The 23,392-nt window shown below is 57.1% G+C and overlaps 1 protein-coding gene across 1 annotated transcript in view; it reads left to right on the top strand.

The window, feature by feature from the left end:
* Window positions 1-21,170, top strand: part of CACNA1S (calcium voltage-gated channel subunit alpha1 S) — a 43,206-nt gene extending 22,036 nt beyond the window's left edge. The window contains exons 15-44 of the mRNA XM_066238923.1: window positions 616-709; window positions 1,431-1,500; window positions 1,687-1,819; window positions 2,459-2,588; window positions 3,233-3,292; window positions 4,077-4,183; window positions 4,728-4,815; window positions 5,078-5,185; window positions 6,106-6,158; window positions 6,400-6,546; window positions 6,916-7,117; window positions 7,518-7,676; window positions 8,883-8,993; window positions 9,493-9,576; window positions 11,405-11,461; window positions 12,291-12,419; window positions 12,624-12,689; window positions 13,163-13,254; window positions 13,763-13,922; window positions 14,837-14,964; window positions 15,878-15,974; window positions 16,284-16,386; window positions 16,482-16,583; window positions 16,848-16,972; window positions 18,179-18,307; window positions 18,796-19,052; window positions 19,262-19,353; window positions 20,057-20,145; window positions 20,344-20,487; window positions 20,604-21,170. Of these exons, the coding sequence (XP_066095020.1) occupies window positions 616-709; window positions 1,431-1,500; window positions 1,687-1,819; window positions 2,459-2,588; window positions 3,233-3,292; window positions 4,077-4,183; window positions 4,728-4,815; window positions 5,078-5,185; window positions 6,106-6,158; window positions 6,400-6,546; window positions 6,916-7,117; window positions 7,518-7,676; window positions 8,883-8,993; window positions 9,493-9,576; window positions 11,405-11,461; window positions 12,291-12,419; window positions 12,624-12,689; window positions 13,163-13,254; window positions 13,763-13,922; window positions 14,837-14,964; window positions 15,878-15,974; window positions 16,284-16,386; window positions 16,482-16,583; window positions 16,848-16,972; window positions 18,179-18,307; window positions 18,796-19,052; window positions 19,262-19,353; window positions 20,057-20,145; window positions 20,344-20,487; window positions 20,604-20,855 (3,568 nt within the window). The 3' untranslated portion in view covers window positions 20,856-21,170. The remainder of the gene's footprint in view (window positions 1-615; window positions 710-1,430; window positions 1,501-1,686; window positions 1,820-2,458; window positions 2,589-3,232; window positions 3,293-4,076; window positions 4,184-4,727; window positions 4,816-5,077; window positions 5,186-6,105; window positions 6,159-6,399; window positions 6,547-6,915; window positions 7,118-7,517; window positions 7,677-8,882; window positions 8,994-9,492; window positions 9,577-11,404; window positions 11,462-12,290; window positions 12,420-12,623; window positions 12,690-13,162; window positions 13,255-13,762; window positions 13,923-14,836; window positions 14,965-15,877; window positions 15,975-16,283; window positions 16,387-16,481; window positions 16,584-16,847; window positions 16,973-18,178; window positions 18,308-18,795; window positions 19,053-19,261; window positions 19,354-20,056; window positions 20,146-20,343; window positions 20,488-20,603) is intronic.
* Window positions 21,171-23,392: the final 2,222 nt, after the last annotated feature.

Below are 23,392 nucleotides of genomic sequence, written 5' to 3'. Positions count from 1 at the left end.
GAAGTGGGTCTGACTTCTGCAAGACGAGTCATCTCTGCAGAGTTTCTGTCACTCTTACTGTGAATGCATTGCCTAGGGGCCTTGTCAGAATGTGGTCTCTGATTCAGCAAGTCCAGGGTGGGGTTGTGGCATTGACAACCTGCTTCCCGGCAGGGCCGAAGCTGCTGGTTGGAGAACCGACTTCCCTCAGTGGTTCTAGACAAAGGCCTGCTTCCTCCTGTGCCCATTCCTGGTGGGGGCAAGCGGGAGAGAGAAACCAGGAGAGGCCAGCCGTGGAGGCCAGACATTTCCTGGGACTTTTCCCAAGACTTGAGCCCTGTCTTGAGCCAAACCACACTTCCACTCTGGGGGTGTTCCTTTGATCAGAGCAAAGCCACTTCCCACCCACTCACCAATTGACGAGCATCGTGTGTGGCTGACAAGTGAACCCCATTTGAGTCTACACTGGGCACTATGCCCTCTTATCTCGAAGGACTTACCCAGGCCCACAGTCCCTCCCCACAGAGTCCTCTGAGCCCTTGGTGCAGGGTCCCCTGAGGGTCTCCAGGCTGAGCAGTTCCTCCAGAACTTTCTAGCTCAACCTCCACTTTGGGCTTTCTTGCTTTTCCAACTCAGGAGTCTCCCCAGCAGGCCCGAGGAGGAGAAGTCAGTTATGGCCAAGAAGCTGGAACAGAAGCCCAAGGGCGAGGGCATCCCCACTACAGCCAAGGTGAGCTCAATATGTGGGCGTTGCCAGAGGCAGGTGGTGGGGGGAAGGGCCAGTTCAACTGTGAAAGGTCCCTGGTTCACCCAGAGGCCTGAGGGTGCTGGTGGGGTGAGGTGGGGGGTAAGAGAGAGGCTCTGAGCCAGGGGAGGGCGCCTCCCTCCACTCCAGTGGGAGACAGTCCATGGCTACAGGTCCTTCAGGGAAGACTTTGTGCTGAGAAATTCAGGTGCCCAATCTGGGAACCAGACCCAGACTTTCTCAGAGTCCCAGCTTCCCACCCCAGCCAAGGGGTCCCTTCCCCCACTTGGTGCCCCTGTCCCACTGAGAGGCCCAAACTGGCTTCTCACCATTCCATCCCCGCCTGGCTTGTCCCAGCCTGGCTCTGCTCACCCTTCCTGGGGCCCAAGGAAGCAGAACTCCAAGGGTCAGGGGACAAGCCTCCAAGGGGCAGAGGGTCTGGTGGGGGAGCTCAACTCGGTCCTGGAGAAGTAAGCCAGGGGGGGCACAGTCACAGGCCCAGATGGGCTGGGCTCCTGGCTTTGCTCCATGGGAGGTGGGCTTGGCCTTTCAGCTATAGAGTGGGATGATCATAATGTCACTTGTCCCCAGGCTGTAGGGAAGATTATGTGAGCAGAAACCCACACTCGCCCTCCAGTGAATGTCTTCTAAGTGGAAACGACACATCTCCTTTCTATAATCATTTCCCTTGTGTTTCTTCCGACAGCTAAAAGTCGATGAATTTGAGTCTAATGTCAACGAGGTGAAGGACCCCTACCCCTCAGCTGACTTCCCAGGTGAGAGTCCTGGGACTGAGGAGGTAGGGAGAGTAGACTGGGGCTTCCTCCCCAGGGGCAGTCTCTCATGTGTCCCCAATCTGGACTCCCTCCACCACTACCACCACCACCAACCACCCCTGCTGGCTTGTGAGCGTCTGAGACAGCAGATGCCACAGCAAGTCTCCCTCTCTACCCTCCCCACAGGGGATGATGAAGAAGATGAGCCCGAGGTCCCAGTGAGCCCCCGGCCACGGCCCCTGGCTGAGCTGCAGCTGAAGGAGAAGGCGGTGCCCATCCCAGAAGCCAGCTCCTTCTTCATCTTCAGCCCTACCAACAAGTGGGTGGCCCCTTGGCTGCTGGGCGTGAGCTCAGGGAGGGCTGCCTCCCTGCTCTCCAGAGACCCCCTTCTCTGACTTCTCTGAGCCTACAATGACACTCTGAGAAATCCGCTCCTTTAGCTGCAGAGCTTGTGCCCTGAGATACTAGCATATCTGGGGTAAGCAAGGCTTCAACACTTTATCAGTCACTGGTACCTAAGAGGGTCTGGCATAGGGGCTCGTTTCTGAGAGCAGCTGTAGACAGGACAGGGGGCTGGGGGCTGGGAAGCTGTAGTTATTGGCTTCCCAATTCACACCTTAAAAGAATATGCACTGACTGGAGTCTTCAAGGAGTTTCATCTGACAGTCTCAGGGATACAGAAGGGTCTGTCCCGTTGTTCTGGTGGGGAACCCGTGGGTGGTGGAGGAGTACTGGGGAGAGTAGGGTGATGGGAGGGTCTTGGTTGGGACATAGGGCTAAGGCTGCAGGGACAGAATGGGGACAAGGTCCATGCATGTCCAGCCAGAGAACCAGCCGGATGCAGGCTATTTGCTGCTGACCCAGGAGAAAGGGATCCAGTGTCCCCCTGCAGGGAAGAGACTGGTGAAGCTGGCACACCTCGCAGCTCACAGCTTTCCTGGCCCTCCCATCCCCACAGGATCCGCGTCCTATGTCACCGGATCGTCAATGCCACCTGGTTCACCAACTTCATCCTGCTCTTCATCATGCTCAGCAGTGCCGCGCTGGCCGCCGAGGACCCCATCCGGGCGGAGTCCATGAGGAATCAGGTGATGGCAGCAGGCCTGTACCCTCTGCCAACTCAGCACGCCTCCCTGCTCCAGACCTCCGACACCGCACACCGCACATCACACTCTGGTGCTGACTGTAGCCTTGTCCTCTGTGTGGCTGCAGGTGTCAGAGTCCCTTAGAATCTGAAGACAATGGCCTGACCTGTGGTGGCGCAGTGGGATAAAGCGTCAACCTGGAACACTGAGGTTGCCGGTTCGAAACCCTGGGCTTGCCTGGTCAAGGCACATATGGGAGTTGATGCTTCCTGCTCCTCCCCCTTCTCTCTCTCTCCCCTCTCTCTAAAAATCAATTAAAAAATCAATAAAAAAAAAAAAAAAAAAGAATCTGAAGACAATGAAGGGCCAGCACTGCCCAGTTCCCTCCTTCTGAGCAGTGTTGTCACAGCATGAGGCACAGACAGGCTCTTGTTACTTGGGTTTAGTGTTAATGGTGATGGTGGTGATGATAATGGTGATGATGGTGGTGATGGTGATGATGATGATGATGGTGGTGATGATGATGGTGATGATGGCAATGATGGCGATGATGTTGGTCATGGTGGTGGTGATGGTGATGGTGAGAAGATAATGATATCATTGCTCCACTCTTCCTCTCACTGACTTCTCCCCTGCTCTGTTCCCAGATCCTTGGGTATTTTGACATTGCATTCACCTCTGTCTTCACTGTGGAGATTGTTCTTAAGGTGAGTGAAGGCCATGAGACAGCTTCGGCTTGGGCAAGGGGCATCTCTGGGCCAGGGAACCAGACCTGATGCAGCTCTAACTTACTCATTGCTCAGTCAGGGGCTGGACAGGAGGGATGAGGGAAAAGCAAGAAGATGGAGAGAGCAGAGAGAGTCAAGACCCTGGGGATCAGATGAGGTTTTGGGTCACAGCCTGCGGTACGAGGGAGAGTGGGTGGATGCCTGGAGACATGAAAGGCAGCTGATCTGCACCCCACACACCTCTCTGCCGAGCACAGTCAGGGGTGTGGAGCCTTCGGAGCTTTTCTCATTGAAGGCGCAGTTAGCATAGGAGTGGACCCGGAGAGCTATGGTTTGTTCCTAGACCTTCATTCTGGTGAAGGTCTTCAAGACCCTGAAGGTAGTTCATCCGACTCGGTTGTCCGTGGGGCCGAGGGGGACTTCCGAAGCAGCGTCCAGGGAGGAGAAGGAACCGTATCATGCCCTGCACGAGAGAGGAGGCCAGGGCTTCCCCAAGGGAACAGAGACCCAGGGCTCCCTACGGCATCTGACTTAAGAGATGCGCGCAGAGCAAAGTGTGGGGTGGCTGCCTACAAGAAGCCCCTAGGCTCCCAGAACTGGAGTGGAAAACAGACCCTGTGAGGACTGGGATGAATGAGAGACCCCCAGCTCTTCGCCTTGTCGCGGGCAGACGGAGGCGAATCTGCCCTCGAGAAGTCTCCCCTTGTCGGCGCAGGCCTGTCCCCAGCCCACCCCACCCAGGGTGCTGTCTGTCTCTTCCCAGATGACGACCTTCGGCGCTTTCCTGCACAAGGGCTCCTTCTGCCGCAACTACTTCAACATCCTGGACCTGCTGGTGGTGGCCGTGTCCCTCATCTCCATGGGACTCAAGTGAGCAGAGGCTGGGGCGTGGACCCTCTGCATCCGTGCCATGGCCTCGGAGTGGGTGTCACCCACTGGTCGTTGACGGGCACCAAGCCCCAAAGGGAGGGTGTCTCAGAGCCATTGATGGAGGTCCACATCCCTTGGGTTATCACCAACTGGACTGAAGTGCCAATGCTAAGTGGACAGAGCCGAGTGCTGCAGACGAGGGGTGGGCCAGAGAGGAGAAGGTAGTCCCAGCAGCCCTTTGGGGACATGGTCCCTGAACTTGGAGCTGCTGGTCTGAGGGGAAGAAGGCCTGTGCATGCACGCGTGCACACACACATGCACACACCCTCTCCATCCCTGCATGGGAAGCTCGTTTTGTGCTTCTGGAAGACGATAAGCACACCCTCATAGCAGGAGGCAGTTTCACTTGGGGCAACCCACACTCAGCCAAAGGTGGGGGAGGTGGGTGTGTTCAGGCAGAAGGAGTCCCCCCCCCCCAGCTAATGGCCGGAGGAAGTGGAGGCTGGAGCATCCCCCTCAGCCCCACCCTTGGCCACTTCCCCAGGTCCAGCTCCATCTCCGTGGTGAAGATCCTGAGGGTGCTCAGGGTGCTCCGACCCCTGCGAGCCATCAACAGAGCCAAAGGGCTCAAGGTGTGAGGACCCGGTGGGGCCCAGGGCTGTAGGGGCCCGACTCCAGGATCCTCAGCCCAGCCATTGCTGGGCACGGCCCGTCCCCTTTACCGTTGGGGGGTGAAGATGAGCCTGGGCAGCCATGTTCCCTCAGCTTCTCCATCAGCAACCAGCTTCGGGGGGGGGGTAAGGGCAGGGAGGCTGACAGCCCTTGGGGTCCCCTCAACCAGAATAGCGAGGGTGGGGTGCTGCCGCCCAGCCCCATCGGTGCCTTCCTCCCCAGCACGTGGTGCAGTGCGTGTTTGTGGCCATCCGCACCATCGGCAACATTGTCCTGGTCACCACGCTCCTGCAGTTCATATTCGCCTGCATCGGGGTCCAGCTCTTCAAGGTGCGCCCCGCTGGCCAGGGTGCCAGCCCTCGAGCTGAGGCAAGAGCGGCCCATTTCTCCCTCAAAGCAAAGGGAGCCCCAAGCTGGGGAAGCAGGTGTCCTAGGGCACCTGGAGCAGCTGCCATCCTGCTGGCTTTTCGTGGCTTCCCTTGGAGGAGGGGGGCCCCACACACCTGCCAGGCCCTGCAGTCACCCTCCCTGTTGTCATTCTCTCCTGCCCCCCACTCACCCTGCTGGGCCTGCAGAGAACACACCCCTGCCCAGCCCCCTTGGCTCCACCTCCCTGATCACCTGGGCCTCCGCACCCCTATGTCCAGCATCATTCTGTCTCCCAGGAGCGTCTGGAGATCAAAATCCACCTTCGCTCCTCTGGGAACAAACTCCATCCTGTTCTCACTTCCTGGGAGAACATGGTGGTCAGTTCCTCCCCAGGGACCCGCCCTGCCAGGATGGCCCTCTTACCGAGCTGGTCTCTGGGAGCCCCTGGCTTGTAGGTCATTTGTGGAACATAGAAATCGATGCCTGAGTGCATCAGACACCCTGGCTCCCCCTTTTCATGATCCAACAGTCTCCTGGTCCCCGAAGAGCTTGTCTTGGACCTCGGCCCGACTTGGACATGCAATGACATTCATTCATTCAACAAACGTGTACAGGACTTCTGCTCTGGGTTGGGGCCTCAGCCTGGGCTGAAGAGGGCATAAAACAAAGCTCTTCAGCCTATCCTTGGGGCCAGGGACAGGCTAAAGGGGTGGACAATGGTGGAGGAGGGCTGTTCTGGGCCCTGACCCCCTGGTTTGGCAACCCTCTGGGAAGGAGACATGGGTTCCTCCTTCCAGACTCCCCACCTTCCTTCTCTCATCCCTCCCCCTTTCGGTCCTGTTTCCATGACAGCTCATCTCTCTCCCTCCTTCTGGATGCAGGGGAAGTTCTTCAGCTGCAATGACTTGTCCAAGATGACAGAGGAGGAGTGCAGGTGTGCAGTGTTCTGCTGGCTGAGGGTGCCCAGGGGGAGGGCCACCACATGGGGACACATGTGAGGGGTAGGAGGGAGCTCCAGAGCACTTTACCTTGGGTCCCTGTGTGGAGGGAGTGCCCAGCAATGTCCCCTCTGGGACCTTCATTTGTCCTGCACACTCGCTGCCCAAGGCCCAGAGGATGTGGCAGGAAACACAGCCCAGCCATACACGAGTACAGTGACTGTCCCCCTTGCCTAGGGGCTACTACTACGTATACCAGGACGGGGACCCCACACAAGTGGAGCTGCGCCGCCGTGAGTGGACTCACAACGACTTCCACTTTGACAACGTGCTGTCAGCCATGATGTCCCTGTTCACCGTCTCCACCTTTGAGGGGTGGCCGCAGTGAGTGAGGGCTGGGCCAGGGGTCCAGCCGGCCCCCTTTGCAGCCCCCAGGTCCATGGACAGTGCTCAGCCCCAACCTCACCAGCTTTGACTGGTGTGTTGACCGGACACCCCACAGAGAGCCTGACCAGGGACTCTGAGCAAATGTCCCCTGTCCCCATCGGCATAGGCCTCTGTAATTAGGGAAAAGGGGCACCCCATGGAAAGGTGGGCCCATTCCAGGGTCCGTTCCACCCTTCCCTGGCACAGTCCTGACTTCTGTCCCATGCTTGGCTGGTCACAAAGCTCCCCTGTGGGCAAAGCCCACCCATCCTGGCCCGGTTCTCTGCCCCACCACCCAGCCCGCTCTGTCTCCCCCACCCACCCCAGGCTCCTGTACAAGGCCATCGACTCTTACGAGGAGGACAAGGGCCCCGTCTACAACAACCGGGTGGAGATGGCCATCTTCTTCATCATCTACATCATCCTCATCGCCTTCTTCATGATGAACATCTTCGTGGGCTTTGTCATTGTCACCTTCCAGGAGCAGGGCGAGACCGAGTACAAGAACTGTGAGCTGGACAAGAACCAGGTGCCAGGGCCACCCGACGGGCCTCCTGTTGGTGAGACGACTCCAGGGCTGGGGGACCCCACATCCTCCGCTCCACCTCCAGCCCACCTCCAGCCCACCACCAATGTGGAACCATACCAGCTAGTGGGATGGAGGTTTTCTTGTGAGACCCTCATGAGGCCCAGAGGAAGGAAGCCCCTCAGAGCCCTGGGCTGGACCAGAGCCATGTTAGGAAAGGCCCGTGACGCCTCATAGGGAGCCCACCAGTCCCAGGGAACTCTTTCCCCAAACGGTCCGGCAACGTCCCTCAGCCACAGGCTCCCGACTTTGCCAGACTCACGCTTCCCTCCAGCCCAGGGATGTGGGCGTGGAGAGGAGGGGTGGGTCCTCCATGCTGACACCCTGTTGTGTTGTGTCTCAGCGCCAGTGTGTCCAGTACGCCCTGAAGGCCCGCCCACTGAGATGCTACATCCCCAAGAACCCGTACCAGTACCAGGTGTGGTACGTGGTCACTTCTTCCTACTTTGAGTACCTGATGTTTGCACTCATCATGCTCAACACTATCTGCCTGGGCATGCAGGTAAGGTTCCCAGGGTGCCAGGGCCCAATGGACTGGGGCAGAGGTCCAAGCTGGTCCCCCACCTACTCCTCCTGGCACATGCTGTGGGTTGAGGTGCTACATGGGACAGAGAAGTGAATCGGACCCATGCATGTTTGCCAGGCACCTAACGGTTTATAACAGAGGTGATTCAGAAGTTTGATTCTGTGTGAACAGGAGGTGTCCAGGCAGAGGATAAGAGGGTGGAGGAAGAAAGTGCTTTCTCTCTCTGTGTTTCTTCCCCTGCTGCAAATCAGGAAGGTTGAGTTCATTGGTAGTTTGGCTCTGGTCACAAGAAGAGATTTAATATTCACAGAATAGATGTCTCTTAGCAGTTGAGCACACATTCTAGATAATGTCAGAATCCTCAGTGGTATCGAACCTTAATTAAGCATCTGATCCCTTAAGCCCCATATAAATGGAACTGCTCAGGGAGGCTCCCAGGCTCTAGGAGGCCAAGACACACCCACTGACATGGCTACCAGGTGATGAAGATTTTGGGAGGGAGGCGTTGCTGAGCCAGCAGGCCCGGGTTGTAGAGGGTCATGAGCAATGGTTCGAGTTTGGGTTCGAGTTTGGGTCCAGGCCGGCAGCAGAATTCTTCAGGTCATCCTGCTAGGCCAGGGTGAGGTGGGGCAGCCTCCAGGTCCCCCAAACTACCTGAGGAGTTTTTGTGGGAGAAGTAGAAAGTCATCCACTTTCTTAAAAAAAAAAAGTGTGAGAGATTCTTGGGAAATTTTATAAGGACATAGACACTAAGGAAGGTTACAGTGCTCAGTCCACGAGGCTGAGGTTATTGCTTAGAGCTGCTGCCCCATCCCGGGGGCCATGTGCACCTATAGTGAGCTTGGTGAACTCAGCATCCACCAGGGGTCTTCTCCCCGAGTCTTATCCTGCTAGGGGCCCTCCCATGCTGGTCACCCCAGCACAAATACGTGAGTAAGCTGTGAGTAATGAATCTGCGCAGCAGGACTTGGAATGAGGACCCCCTCCTCCTCCGCCACCCACGCTGGGGGGAAGGGGGAACCCATTAGCTGGGTAGAGCTCGGGGAATTGCTAAGCAGGCTCCTTGTGTTTGGAGATTAAGAAGAGAAGTGGGCAGAGGGCCTGAGGAGGGGGGTGAGTTTCTCCTGAGTGGGGCAGCCAGACAGTCCCAACCCCCCTCCTGTGCCCCCCCACCCCCTGCAGCACTACAACCAGTCCGAGCAGATGAACCACATCTCAGATATCCTCAATGTGGCCTTCACCATCATCTTCACCCTGGAGATGGTCCTCAAGCTCATGGCATTTAAGGCCCGGGTGAGTGCTGGGACCACAGGGCCAGGTGAGCAGATGAGGTCTGGTGGGCTGGGGACCTTCTCATGGACACCCCACCACCACCACCAGCCTCATCCTACAGAAGGCCTTTCATCTGCTCCCAAGCTGTTCACCCCTTTGACCATGTCCATGTTCAGACACAGAGCTGGCAAGAGTCAGGCTTCCAGAACTGGCCAAAGATGGGAGGGGTGCTGGTGGCCCCTCCCTGGAGCCTGTCACAGTTTTCCGCCTTCCCTGAGCTTCTGCCCACTCAGCCCAGGGCTGGGGAGGGGGGTGTGGCAGGAAGAAGGGGTGGGGAAGCACATTGCTGTGTCCTTGCTGCCTGAGCACACAGCCACATGCACAGCCCAGCTGTACCCTGGCAGGGCTGTGGAGGGCACAGGATGAAGGAGCTCCCTGTGGCTAGGACCCCCACCCCCTGCTGTGGCCTCCAGAGCTTCTCTCCCAGTGCTCACCCCAACTCCCATCCTGGTCCTCCCAGGGCTATTTTGGGGACCCCTGGAATGTGTTTGACTTTCTGATCGTCATTGGCAGCATCATCGACGTCATCCTCAGCGAGATCGACGTGAGTGTCGGGGGACGGACAGAGCCATCCCGGGGGGGGGGAGTACTCACTCGCTGAACAGATGCTTATGGGGCAGCCCATGCATTTTCAGCCTGGCACCCCGGGCGGTGACAAAGTGAGAATGACGGGGACAGTCCTACAGAGCAAACAGGCAACTCGGGTTCCAGGCAGACATAGGGGCGTGCCAGGCTGACCAAGGCCAGAACCGTGGTGAGGGGCACATCATCTCAGAATGGGGTGGTCAGGGAAGGCTTCATGGTGGTAATGGTGCCATCTGAAGTGCAGCCTGAGGGAAGGGGACATGATGACGAGTTGGGGAGTGGAGCAAGCCCGTGGGCAGAGAAGTACAGAGCAGGCAATGGATGGATGTGAAGGAGGATGAGGCGTGCTGACTGAGCTGGTGTAACCGAAGTGGGCACACAGAGTAGGAGGGTCTGACTTCTGTTCTAGGAGGTCACTCTGGCTGCTGTGTGAAGAGCAAGCTGTAGAGGACACAGGGCTGACCCAGGGAGTGCCACCAGGCTGTTCCAATCACCCCAAAGGGAGACGACAGCACTAGGGCGGGGGGTGACAGGTGTCAGCGTCTGCATCTGTTTGGAAGGTTGAGCTGACAACCTCTGCTGACGAACTTGGTTTAGGGTGAGAGGGGGACCAACAAGTGCTTTTGCCCAAGTAATTGAGAAACTGCTGGAGCAGCAGGTGTGGGGCAAGAAACCTTTCTGTTTGGGACATGACGGTTTAGGACACACACGTCCGTCCCTATGGAGGTACCAAGTGGGTTTGGACTGATGAGTCTGGAGTTCAGAGGATGAGTCAGGTTGGAGATATAGACCTGAGACTTCGGAAGCAGGGATGGTGTGGGCTGTCGTGAGGATGGCTGAGCTCACCCAAGAAGAGAGGAGATGTTTAGAAAAGAAGGTCCGCCCTGGCCAGAAAGCTCGGTTGGTTAGAGCTCATCCCGAAGTGCAGAGTTTGCTGGTTCAATCCCTGGTCAGGGCACATATGGGAACAATGTTCCTGTCTCTCTCCCCCTCTCTCCCTTCCTCTCTCTCTCAAATCAATAAAGTAAACATTAAAAGAAGAAAGAAAGACGTTGAGTCAGGGTTGGGTCCGTGGTCCAGGGAGAAGCTGCCCTGGAGAATGTTGGGCAGGTGGGAATCGGTGTCCTGGGAACCAGCCTACCCGTAATCAATCAGAACATAAAGCAGAGACACCCCGGTCCTGGGGCTCCAGCACAGGGCTCCCCTGAAATATGACTGAAGGAGAAGCTGAGGTTGGACAGAAAAACAGCCACACACACACGCCCCCCCCCCCACACACACACGTGTTCTTTAAGAGCGTGGCCAGGAGCCAGAAGCTGAAGCCTTCCCCAAGCCCAGGATAGGCCTCAGGAGCACAAGGGCCCTGACCAGCACCCCTGGGCTCAGGGCGATGGGGCTGTGAATCCACTTGACCTGGGCAGGTATTTTCCTAAGTTTCCTCTCAGGGGCGCCCCCAGTGTCACACAACCCCAACACCCACAAAGAGCCTGAGCCATTGTCAGCTGGAGCCGCACCTTGGAGATGAGAAGGGAGCTGCCCCTTGGTCTCCCCTCCTCATCCCTGCTCCTTGCCCCCAGCCTGTGGCCTCCCTGTCCCCACAGCTTTGTCCTCACACCCACCACCCCTGCCCCTGACCGGCAGCCACCTGGGTCTTCTTCCCCTGCCTCTCCTTTCTTCTCTCTTTAACTCTTCTTGTGTCTGTCCTTCCTGACACCTCCCTCCCATCGTGTCCCTCTCCTTCTCTCCCCTCCCCTCCCTTCCTCTCCCCTCGTCTCTTCTCTCCACAGACTTTCCTGGCCTCCAGCGGGGGACTGTATTGCCTGGGTGGAGGCTGCGGGAACGTTGTAATTCCGGGTGCATGTGCTCTCCCTGCAGCTTGCATGCTGAAGCTTGGTCAGGGGCTGCATGGGGTGGACCCCTCACGGCACGCAGGACCCCTTTCCCCAAAGAGCAACCCTTCCCCCCGCAAAGGGTGTGGGTTAGGGTGGGGGCTGGGCTCCATGGTAGGACATGCATGGAGGCAGCAGCTTTCTCAGCAAGAGCCCCGGAAATGGGCAGGGGCTCTCTGGCACCCTCTGTGCAGATGGGACATCCAGAGAGGACTCTGATGTTGGCTGGCTGGCATAGGACCTTAGTGACAGGTCACGGGCATAGGCCTTCGGGGACACAGGAAGCTGGGCAGGGGGACTCTCCCATTCTGGGGTTAGTTAGCGAGTGTTTAAGGTTTGCACAGGTCCTCTGTCAGTGAGGACCATGTAATGGGGACAGTGCAGTCTGTGAGCATCAGGGCAGCTCTGCACTGGGGGTCCTGGGGGCAGGACAGGAGAGCACCAGGCTCCTAAGTCAGTGGCAGCTTGAAGAGAAGGGGAGATGAGGCAGGAGGCTCCAGAGAGGCAGGGCGTGGGCCTGGCCACAGCCTCAGGCCAAAGCAGAACCCCTGAGGCCTCTCCTGAGAACAGCTCTCAACCTGCTCTGTGCCCCAGTCCCGCTTCCATTCCAGAGCCCTGAGTCCAGGAAGGTCCAGCACTAGGGGCGCGCTGTGCCAGGCCAGGGACCCCCCCCCCCCCGGGACCCCTTCACCACATACACTGCCCTTTCGCCCTTCCTTCCCCCACCCCCCACCCCCTCGACTGGAGCCCCCGCCCCACTGACCCCTGGGGCGCTGCCCCGCAGGACCCTGACGAGAGTGCCCGCATCTCCAGCGCCTTCTTCCGCCTATTCCGCGTCATGAGGCTGATCAAGCTGTTGAGCCGGGCGGAGGGCGTGCGCACTTTGCTGTGGACTTTCATCAAGTCCTTCCAGGTGCGCCCAGCTCTGGACCAAGGGACCAGGGCTGGACAGGAGGGTGCGGGGCCCTGCCCACAACACCTACCTGGAGGGGGTGCTAAGCACATTTGCCCACCCAGGCTGCAGTTGGGAAGGGGCAAGTGAGGGACCTGAGGTCCCTGGTGAGCTGAGGGGGCAGGTGCAGAGCAGGGGGCCTCAGAGACTGACCCCTCCCCCCAGGCCCTGCCCTACGTGGCTCTGCTCATCGTCATGCTGTTCTTCATCTACGCGGTCATCGGCATGCAGGTGAGAGGAGGTGCCTGGCCTTTGTAGGGCACTTGGCCATGTTGGAGGAGCATCATTAGAACCTGGAGGGGCTGGACCCTCCCCCAGCTTGCCCGGCTCTCCTGCCAGCCCTGTTCCCAGTGACTTCAGTGTGAGTCAGGCAGAGCAGTCCCAGAGGGACCAGACTGCGTCTCTGAGGCCCAGTAGAGGCCCAGGCTGTCTCAGCAATCCTCCCCGGAGGGCCCGCCCCCTTCTCGAGTCCCCGTGTCTGCTTGCTGTTAGAAAAGCGTGTCCATTCTCTTGCTTTTCTTGGGCTCAGTGAGCAGAACCTCACCCAACCTCACAAACGGTCCAATGTTTTTGGCTTCAGTCTGAGGTGGCTGGAAGGGAAGGGGACTTGGAGGAGCCCCAGGGGAGGTGGAGACCAGGCCAGGTGGGATACAGCAGTAGGCAGACTCTGTCTAGGTTCCTCAGGCAGCCCCGTGTAATTGCAGATGTTCGGAAAGATCGCCCTGGTGGACGGGACCCAAATCAACCGGAACAACAACTTCCAGACCTTCCCACAGGCCGTGCTGCTGCTCTTCAGGCACGAGGCCCCGCCCCCACTGGCCAGAGGGCCTTTGCACTGGAGGAAGAGCCGGCTGCCTGGTGTAACTCCTGCAGCCAGGCCCTCAGAGGCTGAGACTCAGCTGTCCCCATCATTTCCGGATCACCTTCAAGTTTCACTGGGCCCCACCTGTGACGTAGCCGGGCCTGCGTGCAGTGTGGCTGTTCCGCAAATCACATCCCAGATGCAGGAAACAGAGGTCAAATGTCCTTCAGGGGGCTGGGGAGGCTGATATGACCTCTGACCAGCTATCTCCTGCTGCTCCCTCCCAGTGACATGAATCATTTTGCCCCTCGATCCAAGAAATCCCCTTTTCTGTCATTCATCTCCTACTTCTGGGGCCCCCTAGGCAGAGTAGGGGGGACTACAGAACAGAGGGGAAACCGAGGCCCAGCTCCCACTGACCTCCCCACTTGGAGGGGCAGCCCTAGTCTGCTCACCTGCCTCGGTCCACGTGTGTGTGTCGACAGGAGCCCTTCCCTTCCAGGTGTGCGACAGGGGAGGCATGGCAGGAGGTCCTGTTGGCCAGCAGTTATGGGAAGCTGTGTGACCCCGAGTCCGACTATGCGCCGGGAGAGGAGTACACTTGTGGCACCAACTTCGCCTACTACTACTTCATCAGCTTTTACATGCTCTGTGCCTTCCTGGTGAGCAGCCAGGCCAGAGGCAGGCACGGGCTGTGCCGGGCTGACCTTCCTGGCCAGCTCCCTTTCCCGGGGTTGACCTCAGGGAAGTGGGAGACGAGAGGCTCTGCTTAGGGGGCTTAGGTGGTCCCTGATTCTGGCCATCCAGGTGTGGCTTGTTTCCTGCGCACCTTCTTCTCTCCAGAGGGGCTGAAAAAGGCTTTACTTTTTTTGTGTGTTAGAGATCAAAAGAATAGAGTGAGCATCCGCGCTGACCGGGTAGGGCTTCAGTGGGCCTTTTGCCTTCTCTGCTCCACCCAAATGAGACAGCTGAGACCCTGGACACATGTTCTACTGATACCCTGTTTATTCAGGATTCGGGGCTGCTGACTCTGCTGTAGAGACACAGCCAGCAGCGTCCATGGGGACCTGGGTCCTTCACTATTTTTCTTTCCTGAATTCATTCGGGACTATTTGTGTGAGCACCTCACTTGTGCCAGACCCTTGGCTCAGTGCAGGGGACAGAAACATGAATGAGACACAGTTCTGGCCCCATAGCTCACTGGTCAACAAACCCTGCAATTCCAAGGGACACCCCGTTCATGCAGAAAAGGCAGGTGCAGAATAGATGCATGGTCCTGTGAGAGCACATAGGAGGGGACATCAACTCCTGGGGGGGGAGTGAAAGGCCAGGTGTTTCAGGACTGCTTCAAGCCTCCTGGAAGGGACACTATCTGTGTCCAAGCATAAGGGCAGGACACAGGCTGCTCATGTGTGGACTGTAGGTCGTTCAGAAGGGCTCAAGCAGGGGGACACTATGAACCCCCACCCCACCCCCACCCAGCAGACACTTCCCAGCCCCCACCTCATCCCCGTACCATCTTCATCCCCGTACCACCTGCTTTCCATGTTGAGAGCCCTTCAGTCACCTCTTACAGATCATCAACCTCTTTGTGGCTGTCATCATGGATAACTTTGACTACCTCACACGGGACTGGTCCATCCTGGGCCCTCATCACCTGGACGAGTTCAAGGCCATCTGGGCAGAGTACGACCCGGAGGCCACGTGAGTTCCCCCTGCAGGCTCTGCGCGGGGTCCTCCCTCACCTGTGCACCTCTCCATCCTGGACCCCGTCCTGGTGCCCAATAGGGATTCACAGCTCAGCTCACTAAGAATGACCAGGCTGCCCCTTCCTTCAATATCCGAGGTCCCAGCTCAGAGAACTGCAGTTTCTCAGGGTTGGAAGGGGTCCCACAGCCCCCCTAGCAGAAACCCCCTTTGGCTTTATTGGTGAGTGGTCATCCAGCTTCTATGTGGACACTTGTAGGAGCAGGGAACTCAGTACCTCACCAGGTACTCTAGGCCCAGGCTGCTCAGAATGTGGTAATCTAATCAATAGCTTTGAGCTTGATTAAAATGCAGAGCCCCCTGCCCAACCTAGACTGACTCGGTCAGAACCTGCCTGATCCTCAGGGCATCCGCACGCACTGCCTTACAACCTTTCCAAGAAAGTAATAAGTTCATATTTGAGGACTGTTTTCCCAGTGTGAGGCACTGCACGTATTGTCTCATTTAATCCTTACAACAACCTGCTGACCACAGATCATATGTGGATTTTCACCTCCCTTAACCCATATCCTCTACCTGTATTAATACAGCTCAAGAGCCCCCAACCCACTCAACCAAAACCCAAAGAAGGCTCTGCCATGAGGAAAATGAGGTCCAGATTTTAGGCCTGGCGGGAATTCTGGCCTCTATCTATCCCCAGAAAGAGAACTCATTCCTGGTGGTGTGGTTAGCTGTAAACTCAAACATTGTTTCTTCTTTAAAAAGGGATCTGACTCCCACCTCCTTAATGCGATTGGAAAATAAGGAAGCGTTCCCCTGTCTCCCAGGTCTCTTCTGCTTGGCCCATTCTCTGAGCAGGGAGGGAGGTTGTGGGTGGGCTGCCAGGCACACAGCCTGTGTCCTCTCGCAGGGGCAGAATCAAACACCTGGACGTGGTGACCCTGCTGCGGAGGATCCAGCCCCCACTGGGCTTCGGGAAGTTCTGCCCGCACCGGGTCGCGTGTAAGGTAAGCAGAGCTGCCAGGGAGAGTGCCCCGGCCAGGCACAGGACAAGTGACAGGTTCCTAGGGCAGGGTAGCTGGTGAGTTACTTTAAGGCAGTCATCTCCTGTTGTCCTCACGTCCCTCCCTGAGGACCGACGATCTCACCAGCATCCCCCAACTCATCCTTCCATCCCCTCGTGAAGGGCGTCCTGGTCAGCCTGCCCTCCAGCCCTCATGCCCCGGGCCCTCCGGGTCCACCGACTAGGTGAGGAGGACCTGCCAGGCCTGGCCTGGTCCTCACTCAGCAGCGAGTCCCCTCCTCTCCCCCCACAGCGGCTTGTGGGCATGAACATGCCCCTGAACAGCGACGGCACGGTCACCTTCAATGCCACTCTCTTCGCCCTGGTCCGCACAGCCCTCAAGATCAAGACAGAAGGTGAGAAGCATGCCAGGCAGCGGGTGGCTTTGTTGGGCACCGTTGGCTTGGCCCAGATGACGTTAGGGCTGTGCCTGCCCGTCCCTTGTCCCCAGGTAACTTTGAGCAAGCCAATGAGGAGCTGAGGGCCATCATCAAGAAGATCTGGAAGAGAACCAGCATGAAGCTGCTGGACCAGGTCATCCCTCCGATAGGAGGTGCGTGCTGCTCAGGGCGACCAAAGTCTGAGTAGGCCGAGTAGGAAGGGAGACAGAGGACTTCCCCAGGAAGCCTTAGGTTAGGGTAGTCTGAGAGTGGCCCAAACCCTCTGTAACTACCTTGGATAGACCCCATGGCGGCCCTCAGGGTGGAAGCTGCCACCGGCCATGTCAGCGAGAGGAGGGAGCCTCCCCTGCCCCGTCCTGGGGCTCTCCCTTGGCTCCAGTTGGCTTTCAGGATAACCCTTGTCGGTCCCTCTACAGATGACGAGGTGACAGTGGGCAAGTTCTATGCCACCTTCCTCATCCAAGAACACTTCCGCAAGTTCATGAAGCGTCAGGAGGAGTATTATGGGTATCGGCCCAAGAAAGACACCGTGCAGATTCAGGTAAGCCCAGCTCGCGCTCCGTGGGACCCACTGTCGAGCAGTGTGGTCTCAGGACCCTGCTCCCTCTTGTAGTCCTTGAGGGCCAGGGATGGAGGTGCCCAGGGGAGGAGGGAGCCCGTGTGGGCAATGACAGCTCTGGGTGGTCCATGATGGAAGATGCTCTAGCATCTTAGGATGCTATCATCTTGGGATTCCACCTTGGGATGCTAGGACCAGAGGAAACAGGATTTGTTCAAAGGAGTGGTTTGCGTCAGATAAAGAGCAACGTTCTCCAAAGGAAGCTGCTCTCCCGGGATATACTTCAAATGACCTACAGGGTGTGCAAAACAATTGAGGATTTTGTCTTTTATCTCATCTTCATGTCTATTATTTTTTTGGTGTTAATTATCAGGCCTATAATTTACAAATTAAAAAAAAAAAGCATACATGCCCTTGGGTTGTAGGCTCAAAAATGTCTTTTAATTGCCATTTTTAGTTAGACACCATCTCACAATTTAGAAAGTTGCATGTATAATACCTGTTTTGTTTTTTCCTTTTTCCCGAACCATTTGAGACTCATTTCCAACATGATATTCCATCAACCCAGGGCACTGTAAGGCCTGCTTTCTGCAGATGGGGGCATTCTCGTGCATAATTCTCCCCCATGCCCCAGTGCAACTACCGCAGTCGGGAAGTTAATGTGACGCATTACCCGCCCCATGCAAGTGTCACCTGCTGTCCCAATAGGGTCCTTTATTGCAAAAGGATCCCATCAAGAACCACACATTGCATTTGGTCATCACCTCTCTTTAGTCTCTTCCACCTGGAACAGTTTCTTGGTCTTTCCTTGATGTGACCTGGACACTTTTGAAGATTACTGGACAGGATAGCCCTCAATTTAGGTTTGTGTGATGCTCCCTCATGATAGATTTGACAGGAAGGTCCCCGAAGGGTTGCCATGTTCTCATTGCAAACTATCAGGGACAACAATCTTGATTTGTCCCGATGTTGGTGACAGGAACTTGCAACAGCTCAAAAAATTCTATCAATGGCTGTGCAATCAAAAGAGATCATGTGTCTAGCAGACTGCACTGAGGAAAAATATATCTCTGCCTGTAGGCTTAGGAGACTATGAAGTCGTCCATTAGAAATGAATGAGGCCATGGGATGCAGTCCAGTCTCCCCTCCTGCACTGGAGGGCTCACTAGGTCTCTTGTCCATCCCCAGGCCGGGCTGCGGACCATTGAGGAGGAGGCAGCACCTGAGATCCGCCGGACCATCTCAGGAGACTTGACAGCGGAAGAGGAGCTGGAGAGAGCCATGGTGGAGGCCGCCATGGAGGAAGGGATATTCAGGGTGAGTGAGGGTGTGACCTCCCCTGTGCACCAGGCACAGGGGCAGCAACACGTCATGGAAGGGAGGCCCGGGAGCCCAGCCGTACAGGAGGGGAGCATGGAAGCTGAAGACACCCACCACCCACATTTCTGGGAACTGAGAATCAATGACCCAACCTCCTCAAGGTGTCAAAGATAAGACATCTTTTCCATCTCCCCAACCCCACCAAGTCTCACCCTTTCTTCCCCACCCCAACCCGAGTCAACCTTCATCTCTCACAAGACCCCCGTGATCAAATGCCCCACCTGGTTGGTCACACCAGACCGGGAACCTTAGCTCTGTCTAGTGTTCGTGACAACGTACAGCTAGCAGGTCCTTCTGGGGGTCTTTGTGTGGAAATGGTGGCCAAGGAGAGTGAGATGTCCGATATCACTTAGCAAGTTAGCCCCACACCCAGCCCTCACCCTAACCCCTACTCTCAGTCCTTCCTCTCTCCTCCTTGCCCCTAGAGGACTGGAGGCCTGTTTGGCCAAGTGGACAACTTCCTGGACAGGGCCAACTCCTTGGCCCCTGTCATGGCCAACCAGAGACCCCTCCAGTTTTCCGAGATAGAGATGGAAGAGCTGGAATCACCTGTCTTCTTGGAGGACTTCCCTCAAGAACCCACCACCAACCCCCTTGCACATGCCAACACCAACAATGCTAATGCCAATGCCAACTTTGCTATGGGCAACAGCAACCATAGCAACAGCTGGGTGTTTTCCAGGTAGTGATAGCCCCTGCTGGCCCCGGGATGTAGGGATCCCAGGGCAGGTCTGGGAAGGCATGTTTAGTGGCATCCAGGTATTTTTGAACTCAAGCTACTGCTGCGGATGGGTCCAGACCCTGAGGGAAAGAGATGTCTAGGCCACAGAGGGGCAAGATGGTGGGAGACCCGGCGGCCCACTCTGGTTCACTGTCTTGCTCCCATTTTAGCGTCCGCTATGAGAGGGAGTCCCCTGAAGAGACAGAGACGTCTGCAGCCAGAGGGGGAGCCCTGGGCCTGTCTCCTCTCTGCCCCCGAGAAGGTGAGCCTTCTCCCAGAGGCCCAGGAGCTGCTCTTCCTTGGCAGTTGGGGCGCCAGGCTGGGAGGGCTGGCTTGGCAGGCTGCTGCAGTGGGAACAGCTGGGTCTGGATAGAAGCTGGCAGAAGACAAGGTGCCATCCAGGTGACTGATTGAGGTGGGAGGGGGCATGTGTGTGCACCATAAAAGGAGCCTCGGCCAGGAAACTCACCCCCCCCCAAAGGACAGCCCTTGGACACATTGACACCTGGGCTCTGGGCCGATGACCTGGTAATCTCCCAGCAGGTCCTAGATCGCTGTGTGTGACAATAGAGTCCTGAGGATGCTCAGTGGAGATGTGGGTACTTGGTCTGCTCCACAACTCTCTCTCTCTCTCTTTCTCTCTCTCTCTCTCTCTCTCACACACACACACACACACACACACACACACACACACACACCAGCTTGGCCAGAGCTGCTCGGACCCTGGCCTGACTGCCCTCGAAGTACTCAGGACAGAAGGTGAACAGTCTGTGGGGGGGGGACACAGGGTACAGCATGCCCTGCTGGCCGGCAGTGATTGGCCTTCAACACTTGTCCACCCTCCAGGATGCCTTTCCCAGCCCAAGGGTCTCAGAGTGTGGCTAACTGGCCAAGCTGAGCTCTGCTGTCTCAGGGCTGCCAGCAGGAGTCACAGCCATCGTGCCCTCACCCTGTCTCACCCACAGGCCCCTGCAGCAAATCCTGCGTGGACAAGCAAGGACAGCTGACCCAAAGAGCAGTGTCCGGAGCCCGGGCACCTCGTGCCCCCCTCCAGGTAATGGAGCAGAGCCGGGAGAAGCCACATGCAGAGAAAGGGTGTGGCAGTGACTGTCAGTGACAGAGGGGACAGAATCCTGGACCTGCCCCTTTCTCCATTTCTTGTCTGAGATCCCCTGGGAAGAGCTGGGTTTTGCTGGGCCCTAGGGGGCTCCAGGATCTTCTTGGCGTCTTTGCTTTTGTGCATTTGGAACAGCATCCCAGGGCAGAGCACCCCATGCCTGAGGCGAGCAGGAGCCCCTCACCAGGGTCCCCACCGAAGGAAGCCCCTCACTGCAGTGGGACCCCGGAGAGACCTTCCCCATACCTGTCTCCAGCCTCCAGCAGGCTCATCAAGGAGGTAAAGCTGCCAGACCACAGCACGGACTGCACTCAGGGGAGGGCCTGGGGTGGGGAGAGGGCAGGCCCCCAGGTGGCTCCCCAGGAAGGCCTCACAGCCTCCTCTCCTCCCTGAAGGCTCTGCTTCGAGGGGGCCTGGACACCCTGGCAGCTGATGCTGGCTTTGTCATGGCGACAGGCCAGGCCCTGGCAGAGGCCTGCCGGATGGAACCAGAGGAAGTAGAGGTGGCAGCCACAGAGCTACTGAGAAGACGAGAGACCCCTGAGGGCACGGCCAGTGCCCTGGGGTCCCCAAGCCTTAGGTCCTCCCTGGGCAGCCTCTACCAGCATCAGGGCTCCCAGGAGACTCTCATTCGCCCCAGGCCATGACACCCACACAGCCTTGGTGGGGAGGGGTGGGGAGAAGGTGCAGGAGCAGAGAATATTCGTCAGCCCTCGAGGCAGCCTCCCCGTCCCTGCTGAGTGGGTGGTCAGGGACCACAGCCGATGGCCAGGAGGAAGGAGACTGGCAGGCCTCCCTCATCACCAGCATGAGGTGGAACTACAGTACAGACATCTGACATCATTCAAATTGGCCTGGTCAGTGTCTGCTGGCACAAGCCCTTCCCCCACACACCCCCAGCAGGACATTAAAGTCTCCAGGCCTGTAATAAGGGTACCTAGCCTCTGCTTGTGTCCTGTTTTGGACCTTTCCCCTCCCTGGCCCCTTCCCCAGGAGCCCTGCTGGTCGGCTGCGGGCCCAGGAAGGCCGAGGGGCCATCTGGGCTCTTATCTGTGGGGCTTCCGGTAGCTCCACATCCAGTCGCCACAGCCTTTCTTCTGAGGCCATGACCGTGTCTCGCTGGCCAGAGTTCATTACTAGCACCGGCCTCAGAATCCCAGCTGCACCTGTTCCCCAGGAGGGGCCTCATCCTCTCTCCAGGGCACCCCACATCTGGTCTTCTACTTTGGGGTTTGACGTCCTCCCAGGCCTCGGCCTCCCTATCCCCTCTCTCTCCTCTGCCGTCAGTCTGGGGTGGGGGAGAGCTGGGAGACAGAACAGCTCTCTCCCTCTGGGCTCTTTCTAATCTGGGTTACAACTTGGAGTTCTTTGCTCCACCAGGTCTTGGTCTTCCCTTTGACTCCTTCACCCTAACTTGGAAGTGAGAGGGAAAAAAAGGCTCTCCGTGCCGCTCTGAACGCCCTCATCCCGTCCCAATCCTCCCAAAGAAAAGCTCTCCTCCATCGAGGGGTGCAAGCAGCAGAAATATGGGGGCTTGGGGAGAGGACATGGGCCAGTGACGCAGGCCTTTGTGGTCAAAGGGCCTTTGAAACCCTCCTAGTACCGTCCTGTGAGATTGGGTGCACACTGCCGGGGATGCTGGCCTGCGTCATCGGCCCACAGAACTCTCCGTCAGTGGCATGTTTGGATAGCTAGCACTTACCAGGTTCATCTTGTGAGATCTCACCACCACCACCACCACCACCACCACCACCACCACCACCACCACCACCACCTCCCTTATTGGTGTCCAACACCCCCCACCGTTTCCCCTGACTTTTAGTGCTAATGCTCTCCTGATGACCCTGCAGAGTCCAGCTGAGGCAAGTATCTAATTGAAACTCGAGGAAGGATGCATCCTTGGGGACTCGAAACCTATCGCTCCTGAGCAGGGTGGGCTTGTGCGTTAGTTTAATCAGGGGAAGGGCCTCACCCAGGGGCAGCTGATGCTGGAGGGATCCTGGTAAGGACCACTTCGAAAGCCTCTTCTGCATCACCAGGTATGGGGCAGGTCTTATCCCCTCCCTTCCTCACTCCTTGTCCCCAGATCTGTGGCTTCATCTTCTCTTCCCCTCTTTGTGCCCTCCTTCTCCTTCTACGACCCTATCCACCACCTTGCTCTCTAATTCCCCACCACCGTCCCCCATCCGGAAGACAGGGGACCCTCAATGAGCCCACAGGCCGCATGGGCAGGGCAGTGGGCTCAGCTGCCCTTACGTGGCCAGGACTCCACTTAATGCACCAGTGACCGAGAGTAAGGCACCCAGCCACTCTGCACCTGTTTGAGCAAAGAAGTTGAAGCTAGTTACCTGTTGAAGCTAGTTACCTTTTTAAAAACCAGTTTATTGAGTGATAATTCAGAAAAAGTAAATGGCACATATTCAAAGTGCATAATTTGATTATTTTTGGAAGACAGATACACCAGTGAATCAAGATAATAGATATACTTACCATCCCACAAAATGTCTCAGTGCTTGTTAGGAACCCCTCCTCTTGCCCGCCCCACCAGGCAACCGCTGACCTGCTTTTTGATGTGAGATTGGTTTGTGTTCTAGACTTTTCTATCTGTGGGATTACACGGCTGTACTCTTTGGGGTCTGGCTTCTTTCAGTTAGCAGAATTACCTTGAGGTTCACCCATGCTGTGTCCTATGTCGATAGGTCATTCCATTTTATCACTGAGTGGTATCCCACGGCATGACATGCCCATTTGTCCCTTCCCTTGTGCATGGCCGGTAGGGGTTGTCCCCAGTGTGGGAGCATGACAACAGAAGTTGCTGTGGACACCTGGTACAAGTCCCTGTGGACCCACAAAGCACCTTGGGGAACTGTCCCCTCTTCCTCTGCTCAGCCCGGCCCAAACCCACCTGTCCTTCACTGTAACCCAACAGGATGAAACAGGAAACCAGCTTGCCTGGGTTTGAACATGCTCCACCACTGCACTGTGACCTTGGGCCACTCCTGGTGACCTTTGTTTTAAAGGGGTGACCATTGTTCCCATCTCCTGAGGCTGTTGTCAGCATTAGATGACAGGATGGAGGGGGGATTTTGGCACAATGCCCCCCACACAATGACATGGTACCTATTATTACCCTGCTCACAAAAATTAGGGGATATTTTATAGCTTCATATTCATTTTGAAATAT

The sequence above is a fragment of the Saccopteryx bilineata genome, chromosome 1 (genome assembly GCF_036850765.1).
Source record: "Saccopteryx bilineata isolate mSacBil1 chromosome 1, mSacBil1_pri_phased_curated, whole genome shotgun sequence".
In the NCBI taxonomy this organism is placed as follows: Eukaryota; Metazoa; Chordata; class Mammalia; order Chiroptera; family Emballonuridae; genus Saccopteryx; species Saccopteryx bilineata.
This window is presented reverse-complemented; position numbering and strand designations above follow the sequence as displayed.